Raw genomic sequence first — 18,756 nt, 5'->3', positions numbered from 1 at the left:
ATTGTTTTAATTCTTGCACCTTGGCGCTGGTTTGTTTATTTCATGGCTTATAACTCTTATGAAGAATTCTGTGAATTCCTAATTGAAGAAATTAATGGGAAAAATTATTCTGGAACTAATGGGGTTTTCCACTGTGGATAGTACCACATCGGTCGAGGTTCCAAGCGAGCCGATACTAAATATGACGTCAAAACACTGCAGATCACTGATTGGTCAGAGAGGATCATCACTACCAGCATCACTGGATTTGCAACCCGCTAGTTTTAAAGTTACAGCAGTATAATTTGTTCAAGTGACTTTCGAATTTTAAAAAGAAATAGCTGTGCTCAATACCACGGCGTGGTCAATAAACGATGTGCAGACGTTCCTCTCGTTAGCTGTGAACCAAACAACGTGAAACTAAAAAGTATTTTAAGTGTCTCAGCTGTTGGCCGCACACGGCTACCACCGGACCTACCAACAGTGTACAGAAAAGTTAAAAAAAACTAAACGGAAGTGACTACAGAACCATCAAGGTCCACAACAGCCGGAGTGGTTCAAACAGAAGAAAGTGGAAGTGGTTCGACCAAATGGACGTTATCTAGACCGGCGGGTAAGGGGAGGGAGAGTGTTATGGAGGATGGTGCGTTAACTCTATATTCTGCTTGAAAGCTTCACTTTCTTTAGTCGACCAGCTACTGGAGGCTTGCTTCTAAAACAACCAGGCCAAATTAACTGTTACACTTGTGTAAAATCACCATGCAACAACTGCTTTATGCAGCACAATGAGCTGGTAGCTAACAGCTAGTGGTCTTGTTATTGTTTATTGTTTTGTGTGATGTTTACGATGATTTCACGGCAGTAGAGGCGGCACAACTATGACGATCAGCCTATAATCCCACCCACATTTAGGCTGCACTAAACTGCAGTGGAAAAGCAAAGCAAGCAAGTAGAGTCGAGTCGAACCGTAACGTGCAGCAGAAAAGTGCCATGAAAAAGTGTGCGGGAAAAGTATGTAGTTTCTACATACTAGTTTATGGTTTAGTTCTTAACATTTAGTACAATTCTCTGATTTAGGGATGTCATAAAATATCTATATATCGATTATTGATTGCCATTTCTGTGGCATCAATATACAGTAATATCATCAGTTGACATTTAAATTAGAAGCCTTATTTGTGTGCTCTCCAATCATTGTCAGTTGCATTTCAATGTTGTCTGGCATAATAGCTTTGGGAGACCACAAGGGGGCAACATAACATTTACTGAAGCCAGATATCACACACACTCATTACAAGCTGATGGCAGTCCGAAGTACTTGAACAATGTGGTGAGAGTTTGCAGGCTAGTGTATGAAACTGGTATAACGACGCAAACTGAATGATTAAAAATGGTGGCGTTTATTATGCAGTTTCTCTAAGTTTAGCCTTAAATATGATTAGTTCAAGCTGTCAAACCACTAAAAGACATACTTGTAACTGACAATACATTGTGTAGGCTTTATTAAAGATACTTATACACATTATACACTGCCTAGCCAAAGTTGCGGTTTGGATTGAAATTAGCAGATACTTAAGAGCCTATGATTGGATCATTATTGCAGTGATTAATATGTTTCAGCTGGCAACAATTATTTCAACTGATGCAGTGTGTAGCTTCTCATTTCTTAAACAACCATGTTTGAAGACGTATCTCATGGTCGTGGAAAATGTTACTGAAGATGTTACTGTTTCAGAAGGGGCAAATTATTGGCCTGCATCAAGCATAGAAAACAACTAAGGAGATTGCTGAAATCACTGGAATTGGGTTAAGAACTGTCCAATGCATTATTAAAACCTGGAAGGATAGTGGTAAACATCAGCTTCACGGAAGAAATAGGATCAGAAAAAAATCTTGAAAGGTCTTGATCGGAGATCACTAAAATGCTTTGTGAAATCGCATTGTAAAAAATCGACAGTAGAACTCACGACTGTTTAATAGTGAAAGTAAGAGCAGTTCCACATGCACAATGCAATGAGAACTTTTATGTTTGGGAATAAACAGCTGTGTGGCCACAAGAAAGCCACTTTTAGTGAGGCTAATCGGGAAGAAATACAGCTTTATTTTGCTAGGGAGCATAAAGATTGTACTGAGTAATAGAAAAAGGTCATGTGGTCTGAATAGTCCAGATTTACCCTATACCAAAGTGATGGGCGCGTCAGGGTAAGAAGGGTGACCTTTGTTTTGGCCAGGCAGTGTATTATCTAATAATGACTTGTGTAAATAATCTTTTTCCTTTTTGATAATGATTTGGATCAAATTTTATGGAAAACTATTCGAGTTGAGATCTGTGACACTAGATTCTTTTAAAAGCCTCCAGAGATTGTGAGCCTGTGCTGTGTACGTACGAACCTTCACTTAAAATATATAATTGTTTCATTTTAGAACATGTCCGGTGTGCAACACATTTTTATTTAACCAGCCACTCACACTTTACTAAAGTTGTGTTGAGAAACATGTTTGAAAAGACAAAGACTTTAGTTTGCTAAACAAGCAAATTTATATCTTGAAAAAAAATAAAAAAAACAATCAACATTGGGAAAATCTTCTGATTATCGATACGTGAAAACAGCATGGATCCTAAGCCTAGTAACGGTCTTTCTAATGCCCTGTTTCCACCTGAATAGGTGTATGAATATGTGTTTTGGGTGATCCATCACATGTGGTCCGCCATAAATACAGGTCTAAAACTTTGTAATCAGATCATAGAAACCACGTACGAATGTGGTCAAAAACACATGAGATCACATCACATGTGAGGTGTAAATGCTAATCGTCCTGTAATCATCCTTGCAGCAGTAAAGCGAAGGCACCTCACCTGTCAATCAACCGCTGTGCTAAAACAAGAGTTTAAACCATAATAACTGTCTGATCAGAACATTTTAAAAAGCGGATACATAAACAATCACGAGAGCTAAACGGATCTTCTTTAGTGTGTCTGATATGAACACAGAAAAGAAGCAAGAACACTTAAAGCTCTTTTAATACAGGTAATCCACTAAAATAACAGATAATTCTGCTTGACATGTTGCTTTTGAGCTTTGATTCAATTCTTGATTTGATTCTTGCAGTAACACACTGACATAGTGACTGATGACTGGCATTTAAATGACCAGGTGTAAACAGCCATGTAATCACCGAGATGCATCGTAACACCAGGTTGAAACGGGGTCTTATGTATCCGTGGTCCTGAATACCAACTCAATTCAGGACCGGCACACTATTTGACTGCTTTCAAACGCTCATATAATGTGGTTTTCTCTCCAGGGCGGCCATCAGTCGAGATCCCTTCTATGAGATGCTGGCTGCTAGAAAGAAGAAAGTGTCATCTATGAAGAGACACTAAATCTGCTCAGGACGCTGGTGTTAGAGATTCAGGGCTGTGTGGAGCTGCTCCCCCTGCTGGAGAAGACTGAGCTATGCAGAGAGTCAAACACAAACTTACTGCACAAAGAAACCAGAGAAAATCATTTACCGGATATGTGAGATTAAGTCTCGCAAAGCTAGTCTCTGCCCCTGTCTTTTTAAATTTCTTCTCGCTCGGCTCAAGTGTGTGTGGGCATGTTTGTGGTTGAAGGAAGTCAGTGGGCTTTTTGCTTTCTGCAGCTTCCTTTAAACCCCCAAAGAATACATTTTCCACATGCTTAACCAAAATGCACTCTCTCTTTTGCTCTCTTGCTCTTTTCTGCCTCTATCTCTTGTCTTTTGCACATGTGCACACTTGCATTATCTGAAATCAGCAGGTCTGACAGAATGTGGAAAAAAGGCGGGAAAAGTTCCTACTTGCATTGGAAAAGGAAGATTTCCTTTTGTGCTTTGATATGTAACGGCATTAAGTGTATTTTTACATTTTTACTGTGCACAAGTCCTCAGAAGTTTGTGTATTTAACTGTTGACTTTTTTTTTTTGCCAAAGAGACTACTACAATTTGCAGTAAATTCAACTATTGTAGAGAGGGTCGAAAATCACTTTCGATGCAACCTTGATTTTCTCCTGAAAGTAAACCGATCCGTGGGCATTTACGATTATTTTGTAGGCAGATGTCAATGCATTTCTAAATGCGACATGCATATAATGTGTTCTAAATGTTTGTTAATGCTGCAGTGGTTTGAATGTTAATATCTTTGATTGCATTGTGCCATTATGCAGCCGTTCTGCACATTTAAAGCAAGGCTGTTTGGCAGCCAGCTAAAGATTATGGATAGCGTCATTACCAGGATATCTTATAATGGTACTACCACTCCAGGGCTCAACAATAAGGATTGCCGGTTGGCCTGGGGCCAGTTTGAGGGAGTTTGGGGCTAGTGCTAAACATGTGGTTTTCTTTAAGTTGAACATTGTTGTTGTGAATTCTAACCAATGGTAAATTCACCCAGCTCGCCAACACAGATTAGTTTTAGTCTAACACCTGTTACACACACATCTAAAAATATGTTGTTAAAATATTTATTATTTTTTGAAATGGGGCAAGTGCAAATGTTGGCAAGGCAAGTCCAGGTCAGCAGAAAAAATCCTTATTGTTGAGTTTTACTCTCAAACAGACAGTACTGTAATTTACAGACAGAAATGTTATTGTCTTTCTTTTAATCAGTCAATACAAAAGAGTTTGTGTGTTAACCGCCAAATAAAATGCTTTTTAAAAATTAATAAATATTCCTAACAACAGTTACAGTAAAACTGAGATCGAAGATTAATTTGAGCTTTTATGTCAATAACTACGTTTCTATCCAAGGGTTTTTTTTTTTCAAAAAGTGTAGTGCATACCGATATAGCTGATGAAATGCAAATTATCGCAACAATTTCACGAGTGTCGACATAATACTTTTCCGTTTAACTCTAGTGCATAACTCTGTTGTACTTCAAATGTCCCGAAAAACTGGTTTGTAAATGCTTTTTTGAGAAAATTGGCCTTAACGCAAAATGTAGTCACATGACAGAAAATTAGTTAGCATGTGTTAATCATGAAGACAAGGTATACATAATTGAAAGCCAGTTTATTGTACGTGAAGCTTTTCTTGCACTGTTATGGATTGGTCTTAATGGCTTACATGCACAGATCCAATGCTTCAAACACATCTGCATCACGACACTTCCAGGAGTGCCAACACAAATATCTCGTATCATGCACCTGTTATCGACAAGTACAAGGAGAACAAATGAAAGGCCGCTCTTTGTGATTTATTTAGTCGCGGTAGACAACTGTTTATTCAATATTTGCTTTTCCACATCATTCAAAATAATAGATGACAGTCATGGAATTAGCCCACAATACAAAAAACATAATGTCTGTGCACAAATATGTTTTAAATTAAAAAATTTAATAAAAACAAATGCACAATACTAGGAGAAAAGGTTCAATGTGCTTTTTTGGAACACTAACATATAAACCAATTCTATACCTAACCTAATCCTATACATTCTTGTTTAGGTTACTTAAAAGAAAATGCCATGCACATTCCCTGTATTTAAATTAAATTACCAAAATGAAAAAATTATATTGTTAGGCCTATATAATTACCTTTTCTTTACACAAACTTAAATTAGCTTTACCCTGTTCTGTAGACCAAAAAAGTCGGCTGAATGACATTCTCTGAATGTTCTACACTTTATTTCAAGATTATAAACTATCAGAACTATTTGTGCAAGGCTGAGTTCACATTCAGAAAATGAGCTTTTGAACATTTCATCATTTAACATATATTAAATCTAACACGCTTTACCTCAGATTGCATTTGCTGAGCTTTTTCAGAAAATGTAAATTACATTATGATTCTAAAATTAATTTTAGATGACAATCAAGTTCAGTTGGTTAAAAGTTGCTAGATAAATATGCGCAACATAATGCAGTTGTTATGGCGATGCTTTAGATTAGATGATTGTTCAAAATAGCCTGTTGAATATCGGAATGTATCATACATATGGAAACCCTGATATTACACCGCATCAGTTTTTCTTTAATAGCTGTGCACACCGCATATACACATCGATGGATGGCCCATATACTAAGCCAGAAAGTTTCTCCAATACTTTGTGCAGGTTGCCAGCTTGAACAGGGCAATGACGATCCACTTCCGGGTCTGTACCAGTGGCAACCTGCAATAAGCACAACATCAGGACCAATATTACAATCCTATCAGAAGGGCAACTTTTAATCCCTTTTAATCGCAATTCCTCCTCTTCTGATTCCATTTATTTGAGAAATTAAAATTACTGTAAAATGGCTAATTTCAATCAATTGTCTCCATAATCTCCCCATTTTACCAAAACTTTTGGGGGAATAAAAAAGGGGGACATCTGGGAGGTGAAAGGTACACAATTAGTGATATACACACATTTCTGTATGGAAACGGCATAAGGGCAGATTTCTTCATGTGAAAAATCAAAACTTATGACTGTGTTTTTTTTTAAGCATGACATCACGCACTCCATTTTTATCAATAAAAGGCCATTTGAATGGAATCAAGCAGAAGACGGCAAATTTCCCAGATATATATTTTGTGCATTTCCACTGTCGATAACAAAACGTGGATGGAAACTAGGTTAATGGCAGTTAAATCAGATGTTGTGTAGTTGCTCCAGTGCCTGCTCTCATATTTTCCACTCAATCCTCGAGTCTTTAATTTCTCTGGTTTCCATCTGTCTAGCAGTTAGTTTTAAAGCAAAATATCCAGTCTTAATCAGTATTGGTTTAATTTATCAAAGATGTACATACTTTATTGTATAGAGAATTTTGGTTTCTGTTTTATAAATGTGTGTATGTAGCAGTATTGTAATACTTCAGTGCCATTTTTTTTTTTCTTAATTTTCTTTTTTCTTTTTGTTGGAGGTTGATACCATTGCAATGGTTGCTAGACTACACTGAAATAAAGATGATATTATAGCAGCAGTTTGTTTGTTTTTCTTTAGTTCTTCTCACAAAGATTGACGATTGTAGTTGATCACTAAAGATAATGTGAAAACCTACATATTACTAAAAATACAACACTAAAGGTGCGTACACACTGCCAGCGACTTTATCGCTGCAGGTCACCAGTGGCTGGCGGTGAAGTAGCTAGTGGGTGTTCCCACTACTGGTTGCCTAGTAACGTTTATAAATGACATTCACGGATGTCATTCCATTGCTGTTGACAGCGAATCTCTTTTCTTGCCACTAAAAACAAACATTTTGGAGGGAAAAGACTAAATATAAATGGAATCAGTACATAAAATGCTTTATATCAAAGATGAATGAGAAACAAGTCGTGCTGTTTGCCAGAGTGGCTGTTTATCTGCGGCGAAAATGCAAATGCAGTTCTGTCTGGGTCCATAAAATCCCCGCGATCTCAGATACACCTTTCCACGCAGTATTTTTCTTAAAAATGTCCTTGTACGTGGGAAGAGACATATCATAGAGCACTGGAAAATTTCTAACAGCAAGAATTAGCCTTTCATTCATCTTTCCGTTACTGCAGGAGCTGAGAGAGAGAGAAAGGATCACGTGAGCTCTCCGTCGTCTCTCCTATTGGCTGTCGCTTCCGTTAGTCGCTCCAAAGTTGAACTTTTCTCAACTTTGTCGCGTCGCTGGACACGCCCACATCTAGCGCCAACGGTCGCGACAGCTCGTGTCGCCGGAAGTCGCTGTGCTCGCATTGAAAATGAATGGTATTGAGTCGCTGTCGCGCGCGATGTCGCTGGCAGTGTGAACGCACCTTAATGCGAAAAAAAGGCTAATTCTTGCTGTTAGAAATTTTCCAGTGCTCTATGATATGTCTCTTCCCACGTACAAGGACATTTTAAAGACAAATACTGCGTGGAAAGGTGTATCTGAGATCGCGGGGATTTTATGGACCCAGACAGACCGACATTTGCATTTTCGCCGCAGATAAACAGCCACTCTGGCAAACAGCACGACTTGTTTATCATTCATCTTTGATATAAAGCATTTTATGTACTGATTCCATTTATATTTAGTCTTTTCCCTCCAAAATGTTTGTTTTTAGTGGCAAGAAAAGAGATTCGCTGTCAACAGCAATGGAATGACATCCGTGAATGTCATTTATAAACGTTACTAGGCAACCAGTAGTGGGAACACCCACTAGCGACTTCACCGCCAGCCACTGGTGACCTGCAGCGATAAAGTCACTGGCAGTGTGTACGCAGCTTAAATGTCATGAATTCTGAATGGTCCTTATGCTATATCTGGTAAATAACATCTGTTTAATTATGGTTTAATGGCATCTTTTTGTATTCGTTTTCAAAAGATGAAGTTATTGGTGAATATCTGTACTGCTGGGATGTACTTTATACGTTTTTAATTTAATATATCATTCATGTTACGACCTAAATCCAAATGTTAAAAGAATGCAAGGCTCTGAGGTCGCAACATTGGTGCTTTGTTTAACAAACGTTTTGTATAAAGCCGGATTAGTACTGTGTAACACTCTTAAAGGGATAGTTCCCCCAAAAATGAAAATTTGTCATTTAATGAGCCTCATGCCATCCCAGATATGTTGGACCAGGAGCACTTGGGCATGCAGTTAAGGATGATGTGGGGCCTGGATGATTCCACTTTGAGAAGTGTAATAAGCAAGTGGTGTAACTACAGGCAGTGCAGCCCAATGGGAGATGAAAATGACCACGGGGGCCCACCATAACGGAAGGCGAAAATGACCGAGGGGCCCAACAGGTGCTTTGCACTAGGGCTTGTAAGATTCAAGGTACGGCACTGATCAAGGGTCTTTTTTTCCCTCTGTCTATGGGGACGTCTTGTCTTGCAGGATGATTGCAAAGAGAAAGGGTCAAAGGGATATGGATTCACCCTTTTATGTGTCCTTCAAAGCTGCCAAGAAGGCCATCAAGACCCTTGATGGCATGCTACTCAATGACTAGCTAGTATCCATTTCAAGACAGACGAGGAGCGTCAGGCTGAGCAAAACGTCAAAAGAGTCTGTACATGCAGAATCAACTGTTCAACTTGAGCTGCGACGAGCTCCACATGCTGTTCTCTTAATTCAGGACCGTAAACTGCAATTGTGATAAGACATTTGTTGACAATGAATGGCCATGTTGTCGGAAAAAGGTTGTAATCTATGAAATTGCACTGCCCGTCTTGGTGAGGATTTAATGTAAACGCAGTCATTTATATCTCAAATGAACTTAAACAGTGGGACAAAAAGCATATTTGCATCAAAATGTTGGACTTGAAGTGTACGTGTAACTGAATTCAGCACTGTTGAGTAGGCTATATATAATATAAAGGATATTATTCAAACACCATTAACAAGGAAATGAGAAAAACACACACTACTATTGGCTGAATAACTTTAGTAGCTTTAAAAGTATTATTGTAATAGAATACATTTAATAATAAAATTTTTTAATAATATTGTAAATGTTTTTAATAATACTTACCCCTGATGTAGAGTGTGTTAATTGGTATAATAAATTAATAGGAAAGTAAAGATGATAAAAAAATGTATAATAATGATTAGCCTTTATAAAGATTGAAAAGTATCAACATTTGCAGAGCAATACTTCAGCAGAATATTACACCAGTCACAAACTTCAGAACATTGTGCATCATGCATTACAATGAACATAACTATTTCTGGGCTTAAAAGATACAAGAATTAAATCAATGTGGAACATTGTATCTTTAAGGAGCTACTTAAAGAAATAATTCACACAAATGAAAATTCTCTCATCATTTACTCACCCTCATACCATCCCAGATGTGTATGACTTTCTTTCTTCAGCAGAACACAAATTAAGATTTTTAGAAGAATATTTCAGCTCTTTAGGTCCAATGTAAGTGAATGAAAATTGTAAATCACATAAAAGCAGCATAAATTAATACATCCAACTCCAGTGGTTTAATCCATGTCTTCAGAAGTGATATGACAGGTGTGGGTGAGAAACAGATCAATATTTAAGTCTTTTGTTGCTAGAAATTCTTCTCTCTGCCCAGTAGGTGGCGATATGCATGAAGAATGTGAATAAACAAAAAACACAAGAAGAAAGTTAAAGTAGAGATTCACGGAGCAGAGAGGAGAATTAATAGTAAAAAAGGAATTCAATATTGATCTGTTTCTCACCACATCTATCATATCACTTCTGAAGGCATGGATTAAACCACTGGAGTCACGTGGATTAGACTACTTTTATGCTGATTTATGTGATTTGTTGAGCTTCAATATTTTAGCACCGATTCACTTTCATTGTACGGACCAAAAGAGCTGAAATATTCTTCTAGAAATCTTCTGCTTTTCATTTCTGTTATGTCTCTATTTTTTGGAATCAGATTCATGTAGTGTTTATCATAGATAAGTGATGCATTTTAGAAGTTGGCGTACAGTGTTCATTATAATGGGGCATAGGTTTTGCAACTCAGTACTCAATACTCACTACTCATACTTTTAAATGAGCTACTCTTTAACTCTTACTTGAGAAGTTTTTAGGACCGCTACTTTTACTCTACTCACACTACATTTTTTGGGAAGTAACAGTACTTCTAATTGAGTATGATTTTTCAGTACACTTTCCACCCGTTTACATGTTTAGTAGCTATTAGCTAAGAACTTTCAACAAAAGACATTTAGAAATGTTGTCAACACTTTCCAAACGTAAGCTGCCATTTGAATCGCTAGCATTAAAATACCCTCAATTAAAGCTGTTACGCCAGTCAAATGACAATCCCCAGTGATTTATTAAAAACAAAATAACTGCAGTAAACCAAAGATGACAATCCAGAAGCATGGTTTTATTTTAAAGTGAAGTGTCATGAGTCATGACATGCCTAATTTTATTATTTTAATATTTTCCTTTTCACAAAAAACAGTCATATATTTGGATTTGATAGGCAGCGAAGGATACATCTATGCTGCCTTCAAAAATCAATCAGATGAAGGTATCTCAGTAGACAGGAAGTGACATGAACATTGGATTCAGACATGTCTTGATCCCTTCCTATCTCCGTATACAGCCTCCAGATGCAGCATATTCCTGATTTCAGATGAAGCCATTGCCATCTCACTTGCTCGCCACTACTGGGTGGGATACGGCAGTGATAAGGTAAAGTAGGTGTTGATGTACATGTGCTATCAGGGTATGTTTTTATAGTACAATGACATCCTGTATGTCAAAAATTTTATTCTTGTACCAATGTATCTTGTACCAATGTGTCAGAGTGTGTATTAAACTGGTCAAGTCATGTGATTTCAGTCTTCATTACATCATACGGTTTCAAAATGTTTTGAAAATTTGGTAAACTAAAAAGAAACCAAAAAATGGCCTGATGTTAAGGGTTATTTACATAGATGAGAACTTTGGCAATTCAGTGTTTTGGTTTTTTTGCACACCATTTGTTAGCAATCTTGTAAAGTGCATGATTTGTGACCAACAGATGTCAAATCACAATAATATAATCCTTGATGTTGTGACACCTGCGCTCCAGCAACCATAATGTTTTATCTGATGGCATACATCTGTTGAATCTGGAACTGCTGGTGCACATAGACAAGACATTTTGATACATTTAATATTTGACACTACATTTTCTAGGTGTCTAAAAGCCTAAAACTATACACATTAAGAAGAGAAGTTTTAAAACTTCACACAGTATACAGTGTAAGAAGTTATGATTTCAGTCGTTTTTCACCGGAATGGCAAAACAACATTGATGATTCTTTAGTGGATATGACGAAGTATTCCCAGTTTCAGTGGTGGAGGATGAGGGATTCAAGGCATTTTCAAGAAGCATGACACAACATATCTGCTTCCTACAAGGCATGGCCTGATGGACAACTAAATGAAAATGTAAAAGGACACTGTGACCAGGACAATGCAAGACAAAAGCAGTCAAATCATTTCCATTACCGACACAGGCCTTATAAAGTTTAATGCAAAACGCTTAAAACTTTAAGGTCTTACATTTTTTACCTGGAAAAAATTGAAATACTACTTCAAATAAAAAAAGATATAGAAGCAAATTTATCAAAAACAAATTAATTGTCACTAGGCTACTATTTTTTCCCTCAATACCGTTTCTAACACTGCCGTTTTCACTTTGGCTGCAAGTTTATATATATATATATATATATATATATATATATATATATATATATATATTATCATTATTATTTTAATTTTTTTCAATGACAAACGTGTGTATAATGAGAAAATTAGAGTGATAGTTAATTGTCTCTAATTTGGCCTGATTAGCCAAGGCTTCCCCAAAATACACAAAACAAGAAGTTCAAAATAATAAAAGAAAACATGATTCAAACACTTGTACACTTGGTTTAATGGTATTTAATGATTTGTAAATTACACTTAACAGATTACACTTTCATGGAAACATTTGCAGTTGGTTTGTACAAAGCGTCATCCATAGGAGTCACAAGAGTACGGTAAGGCGGAAATGCGTCATCACAGCCTCATAGTGGGTGCGGCAGACTACCCAATAAATATTATGAGAGCTATTAAGGAAAAACAAAAGTTATATCCTTTTTAATACGATATAATGAGGGTTTTCTTGACCCATGACTTTATAAAGTATATTTTTTTATTTTAATACATTTTAGCTTGTTTTTATTTGTATATGTATTTATTTTTATTTTAATGTTCTTTTGTTTATTGAACATTTATATTGTTATAATTGCTTTTCAATAAAATAAAAATAGCTGTGGCCATCTATCCATCCTTGTCTTTACATGTTGGCAATTTTATAAATACCCAGATTCGTTATTGTAGTCATTTTTAGAAAATGTTCTCATATTACAATTTGGTTTAAGCTATTCGGATAATGCAAAAAAATATATTCTTTATTATGTTTACAAAGAAATAACACTATTGTTTCTTTTTGAAGGATACAAATGGAGTATAAAGTGTACTTAAATGAAGAGGCACCTGTTCCAGCAGCTACAAAAAGGCGATGGACACAGAATATAATAGGTTGCTGAATTCAGAATAATATGCAAATAACTGTAATTTCAGCAATTGTTTTCTTATTGTAGAATTACATATTGACATTAATCAAATAAGCAAGAATTCTGCTCTTCTTCTTCAGGTGCAAAAAAGAGAAGATCATACAAGACATGGCTTATTCCTGATATAGTTGAAGTAATTCAGGTTTTGATGTTGGCCTAAAAACATTTTCAGTGATAAATACATGGCCATTTGTTGTAGTCAAGAAGTCTAACTAGCTCCTGTATGTTTATAATTTCATACTTATAGGAAAACATTTCCAATGATGACAGTGGTGACAATATCAGCAAATCTAACAGGAACTCCCCTGATGCTCATGTGAGAATAGTTTTTTTTTTTTTTCAAAGTTAATCTTCTTTAGAATTGCGCTTCTTTATTGTCATAAGGTTGGCAATTCTTTGTTCCTTTTCAGCCAGTACATATAAAAATGTAAAAGTATAGTACATGCATAAAACTAGTGGTCCAATAGCTGTACATGTCTCACAGGGAAACGTTTCTACTGATGATGAGAATGAGGTCGATCAGCGATGCTGATGGGAACTTTTCAGATGCTGATGTGAGAAGAATTTCTGATCTTTTCTTTTTATCCAATGTTTTTGCATACATTTGTAAATATCTGTGTTCATATCTTTTGTTTTAATGTGTAATAAATGCACAATTTCTGACAGGAAAGCTTTTCTGCTGATGATGAGGATGATGTTTTTAGCACAGCTTATGAGAACTTTCCACAGACTCATGTGAAAATAAAGTTTAGAATATGTACTAGTCTATAGCCTCACACTTTTTTTTCTTCTTTATGTGTCAGCTTGTAATAAGTGCAATATTTACTTTCTAGATTGTCAGAAACCACAGTGCAGTTTGTGAGGGAAGCACAGAAGAAAGAGAGGAGTGGTGTGCCAGTGAGGAAAAGATATATCCAAATGCCAAAATCACTAATGAAGAATCTCTCCTGTCTATACTTGCCTACAGCCTCAGGCATACAACATCCAAAGTGGCTTTGAGTGACTTGTTAGATCTTATCAATCTCCACTGTCCTGATTCAACCAATGGTGTTCCAGATAGCTTATACAAGTTCATGAAATCCTTTCAATGTGACACTTTTGAAGTCCAGTATATTTGCCCATCCTGCCAATATTTCTTTGGTAATGAAATCCCCACCCACTGTGCTTCATGCAATGGTGCCCCAGGGGACATGGAAAACCTAATCAAATCTGGCTCTGTCTTTATCAAGTTATCTATTGCAGATCAATTAAGAGGTAAATTTCAGAATACAGATTTTTGTCAGTCTTTGAATTACAAATGGTCAAGGACAAAGCGCAACTCACAAAACGTTGAAGACATATTTGATGGCACTATGTACAAATCTATTGATGCACTAAATGACCCAAATTTGGTGAATATTTCAGTGTCATGGAATGTTGATGGTGTTCCAATTTTCAAATCTTCTCCTTTTCATATCTGGCCACTTCAAGTTACAATCAACAAGCTCCCCCCTAATCTGAGGGCAAAGCATGTCATTCTTGGCGGTTTGTGGTTTGGGCCAAGAAAGCCAGAAATGAACTCGTTTCTGCAATCATTTGTTAATGAATTGCGAAGTCTTGAAAACCAAGGGTTACCTTGTCAGTGGAAAGGTGAAAAATCAGTAGTCCATGTTTACAGTTTGCTTTGCATTTGTGATTCAGTGGCTCGTTGTGCTGTACAGAACGTCAAGCAATTTAATGGAGAGCATGGTTGTAACTGGTGTTATCAAAAGGGTGAAGTTGTAGAAAAGGGTAATGGGTTTACAAGGGTGTATCCTTTGCTGTCAACGGAGCCAGAGCTAAGATCACACAAAAAACACACTAAAGATGCTCAGCAAGCTGTGGATTCGGAAACATGCATAAATGGTGTAAAAGGTCCATCTCCTCTAATGCTGCTGATGTTTTTTAACATGGTTACTGGATTTGGATATGATTACATGCATGGCATATTACTTGGTGTTTGCCGCCAGCTGACTACCCTATGGTTTGACTCCAAATACCATACAGAGTCTTGGTACATTGGAAGAGAAGTCGAGCAAATTGAAAGAAGGTTACTTGCCATTAAACCACCTGCAAGTATAACAAGACCACCCCGTTCAATTTCTTTGCGTAAATATTGGAAAGCTTCGAATACAGACACTTTTTCTTATTTTACAGCCTTCCCTGTTTGTTCGGCATTTTACCCAGAAAATATCTTGACCATTTACTACTTCTAGTACAGGCCACATACATTCTCCTTCAAGATTCAATTCCCCCATGACATTGACAAAGCTGATGGCCTTTTAAAATCATTTGTGGGCCGCTTTGAGTCTCTGTATGGAAAGTGTCATGTGTCTTATAATGTCCACATACTTGTACATGCAGCAGCATCTGTAAAAAATTGGGGTCCTTTATGGAGTCACAGTGCATTCTTATATGAGTCCCAGAATGGACACCTTCAGAAACTCTTTCATGGCACACAAGCTGTAGCAGAGCAAATTGTTAACATGTTTAACCTTTACCAGCATGTTCCACGACTCATTGCTGCTGTAATCAATGATGAACAAACACAACACAGCAAAAGCTTTGTTGAAAAAATGTTGGGAGGCACCTAGATTGTGACAAAGTGTATTGGTAGTTCTAGCGTGATGTTTCTTGGATGCCCACATGTACGACAGCCAACCCCAAGAGAGTCTTATCTCCTTCAAGAGTCAGGTTTTAGTGCAAATAAAGCTTTCAGTTTTTATTCTAGGGCTGTGGTATATGGCAAGCGAATTCATTCAAAAGGAGCAAAATCTTTATCTAAAAGAATCAACCATGCAGTTCAAACCAAACATGGGTCTGTAGCATTAATACGATCATTTATAAATGTAGGTAATGCGCAAGGAGAGGGTCATGCCTTCATTGATGTTATGAAAACAACAAGTAATGACATCAGCAAAGACAGAGAATCAGGGATAACAGCAACAAGCATTTTAAAAGAAAGAGGGATAGACTCAGTTGAACTAATCAAATGCACAGACATACATTCAACCTGTGTCTATCTCAAGGACCTGCCAGGTCTTGCAAATAATTTTTTTGCATCCAACCAAATAGATGGGAGTTGGATTAAAAATAAATTGCTGGTTTTGATCTTAATGTTATAAAATGTAAAAGTGTACAGTACACAGACTCATATCTCTTAAATGTTGAAATGTCTTGGATGTTTGCATAAATGCATAATTTTGAAATGATTTAGAGTAATGGTTAATTTTTTATTTTTGCCTATATCTATTCTTACTCTTAATTGTATTTATTTATTTGTTAAGACTCATTGTTTCTATTGCTGCCAACAGAGCATAATATATCAAAAATAGTTCAATGAAATGTACTTGAATCTAATTAAATAAAAATTGTATAACTAAAACTACAGCAACTATCACAGTTTTATTCTCTAGTCATTATATAGTCTATCCTGAATCCAAAACCTGTAGGGTTTTTTTATATTTATTTTTCATTTTGTATTTAATTATTTTTCATTTACAGGAAAAAACTCCTGTAAGAAACATTTTGTTTCTGCAGGAATTATAAAATCCTGCAGGATTTTTCACTTGTGCTGATTTTTTTTTTTTAAATCCTGTAGGATTTTAAACTTCCTGCAGGACTGCTGTGCAGCACAAGAGAAAAATCCTGCAGGATTTTATCATTCCTGCAGGATACCTGCAGAAAAAAAGAAAATCTTGCAGGATTCCTGTAGGTTATTTTTGTAAGGGAACAAAACATCTAATAAAGAAATTATTAGAATATTCCATGTTTTTAATTTAAAAAAATAAATAGCACACACTGAAAACTGTGATACATTATAATTATTAATTTTCAAACTCAGAAATTGCAGCATCTCATGCCAAGGAAGTTGAACAGGAACATTCAAAAAATAAATGGACAATAGCAGTATGACTACAGATATAGGTGGGTCAGATCTTGTGTAATCACTGGTTTTGTGTTTGTTTTCTTCCTGACATAATGTGTGGTGTCCCTGCATTATTCCACCACAAGGGAGCACCAAAAGAACATAATAATAATAATAATAATGTTTTAACTCACATTAGAGGTGCTGCAAGCGATACATTTTTTTCATGGAAAGGTATGCAAAAAATGTCCTACTCTCTGAAAGATATTAATGAAATAAATGTCCTGAGATATCTCTGTGACAGGACTAGACTTTGTAAACAGCTAACAAAAATGTGTCCGCGGTCTCTCACGCTTTCTGCCTGTCAATCATGTTTGCGTCCTCGTAGTATTTTAATTGCTGCGAATTATTGAGGCTTAATTCCATTTTTATGTCATGTTCCTCTTTGAGGTTGTCATTTGAGGGTGCTATTTTGCTGCTGTTGTTTTTAGCAACCGTTTATGCTCATGTCGGTCTCTTATTTGGCATGTTTGGAGTGTGGGGTTTTGGGAAGGGGGCGTGGCTAATCCAACAGCTCAATTTGTGGTAATTCTAGAACATCAAAAATCGCTTACAGAACCTATAAATGTCATGTTGTAAATAGGTTAGCAGTAGAAAGGTTTCAGATCACATACACCTAGTACGCCCCTTGCAAAATAATGAAAAAAGCACATTTACATGACATTTTATTCAGGTCAGTGCAACCAAGAGCCAAGGCCTTTTCACATACAGCTCATATGTCTTAGTTGTCACATCCCTTACGAAAATGGAGAGTTTGCATATTCGCCACTGATCATTTTGACATGCAAAGGAGCTTTGTGGCAAATTTAGGGCAAATGGTCCATTGTTGCCAAAGGTTTTTACCAAAGAGCTGCAAACATCTGGCCAGCATTTGCAGCGAATCTAAAGCTCATTTGCTTGTGAAAATAATGAGTGGCAAATTTGCGGGAAATGTTAGAGACATTACAAACTATTTTTATGTCTGGCTTGTCAGGACCAAATTGTTTGATGGCCAGTTTGTCTTCAGTTTGCAATAGAAATGACATGCCGTTACACACAAGTTTATTGATATCACTTACCATGTTCACAATCTGTCAAACTGCTGCCACGCACTAATACTAAAGTAAATCATTCAGACTGATTCATGAACTGATTCAGAACATTATCCTAAGCCGTTTGATCAATTTGTTGTAAGAAACTGACTCAAAAGAGTGATTCATTTGCCAGTCGGACTTCGAGTTTGATTCAAAACATCTGATAGAAAATACGGTTTGCCAGACATCACACATGCATCTCCGAGATTTCTGTTTAAGAGCGTTTCATCTGGAAAGCATCACATTCTAATTAACATCTGCTGAACATCTTAAAAAGATCAGATTTACAAACATTCTAAATGATAAACACCTCAAAGACATCTACTGAATGTCTACAACTCAGTGTCCAACTTTTGGTTGGTTTCTATGTAAAATCCCAGGCCGATTTCTCTTCCCAGTCCGCCCTTGCCACTGAGGCCACTTGGATATCTCTGGACATGTTATTTTTTTTACATTGTATTGTGCATTAATGTGTTTTCTTTCTAAAATAATATAATAAAACATTAATACTCTAACTGAATTCACTATGAAGTTTAAAGGCTATATTGTGACCCTTCTCTTTAGTCACTTAATAGACACCTAATAGACTTTATTCACGCTTGTGCCATCTTTGATTTTGAAGTTTCAGTCTTAGCATTTAAGTGTCTTTGTATATGTCCAGAGCCCGACGATTTTGACTTCTTTGCCATGCTGACTTCAAAGAACAAATATGTAGCAGGATGTGTTGAATCTCACTGGTTTATGACACAAAAAT

General features: G+C 36.5%; 1 protein-coding gene across 3 annotated transcripts in view; it reads left to right on the top strand.

The window, feature by feature from the left end:
• cyth1a (cytohesin 1a) overlaps positions 1 to 6,897 on the top strand; it is a 73,300-nt gene extending 66,403 nt beyond the window's left edge. For all 3 annotated transcript variants that reach the window (XM_052139342.1, XM_052139340.1, XM_052139341.1), the window contains exon 13: positions 3,286 to 6,897. In XM_052139342.1, the coding sequence (XP_051995302.1) occupies positions 3,286 to 3,364 (79 nt within the window). In that variant the 3' untranslated portion in view covers positions 3,365 to 6,897. The remainder of the gene's footprint in view (positions 1 to 3,285) is intronic.
• Positions 6,898 to 18,756: the final 11,859 nt, after the last annotated feature.

The sequence above is a fragment of the Xyrauchen texanus genome, chromosome 12, assembly GCF_025860055.1.
Source record: "Xyrauchen texanus isolate HMW12.3.18 chromosome 12, RBS_HiC_50CHRs, whole genome shotgun sequence".
NCBI lineage: Eukaryota > Metazoa > Chordata > Actinopteri > Cypriniformes > Catostomidae > Xyrauchen > Xyrauchen texanus.
This window is presented reverse-complemented; position numbering and strand designations above follow the sequence as displayed.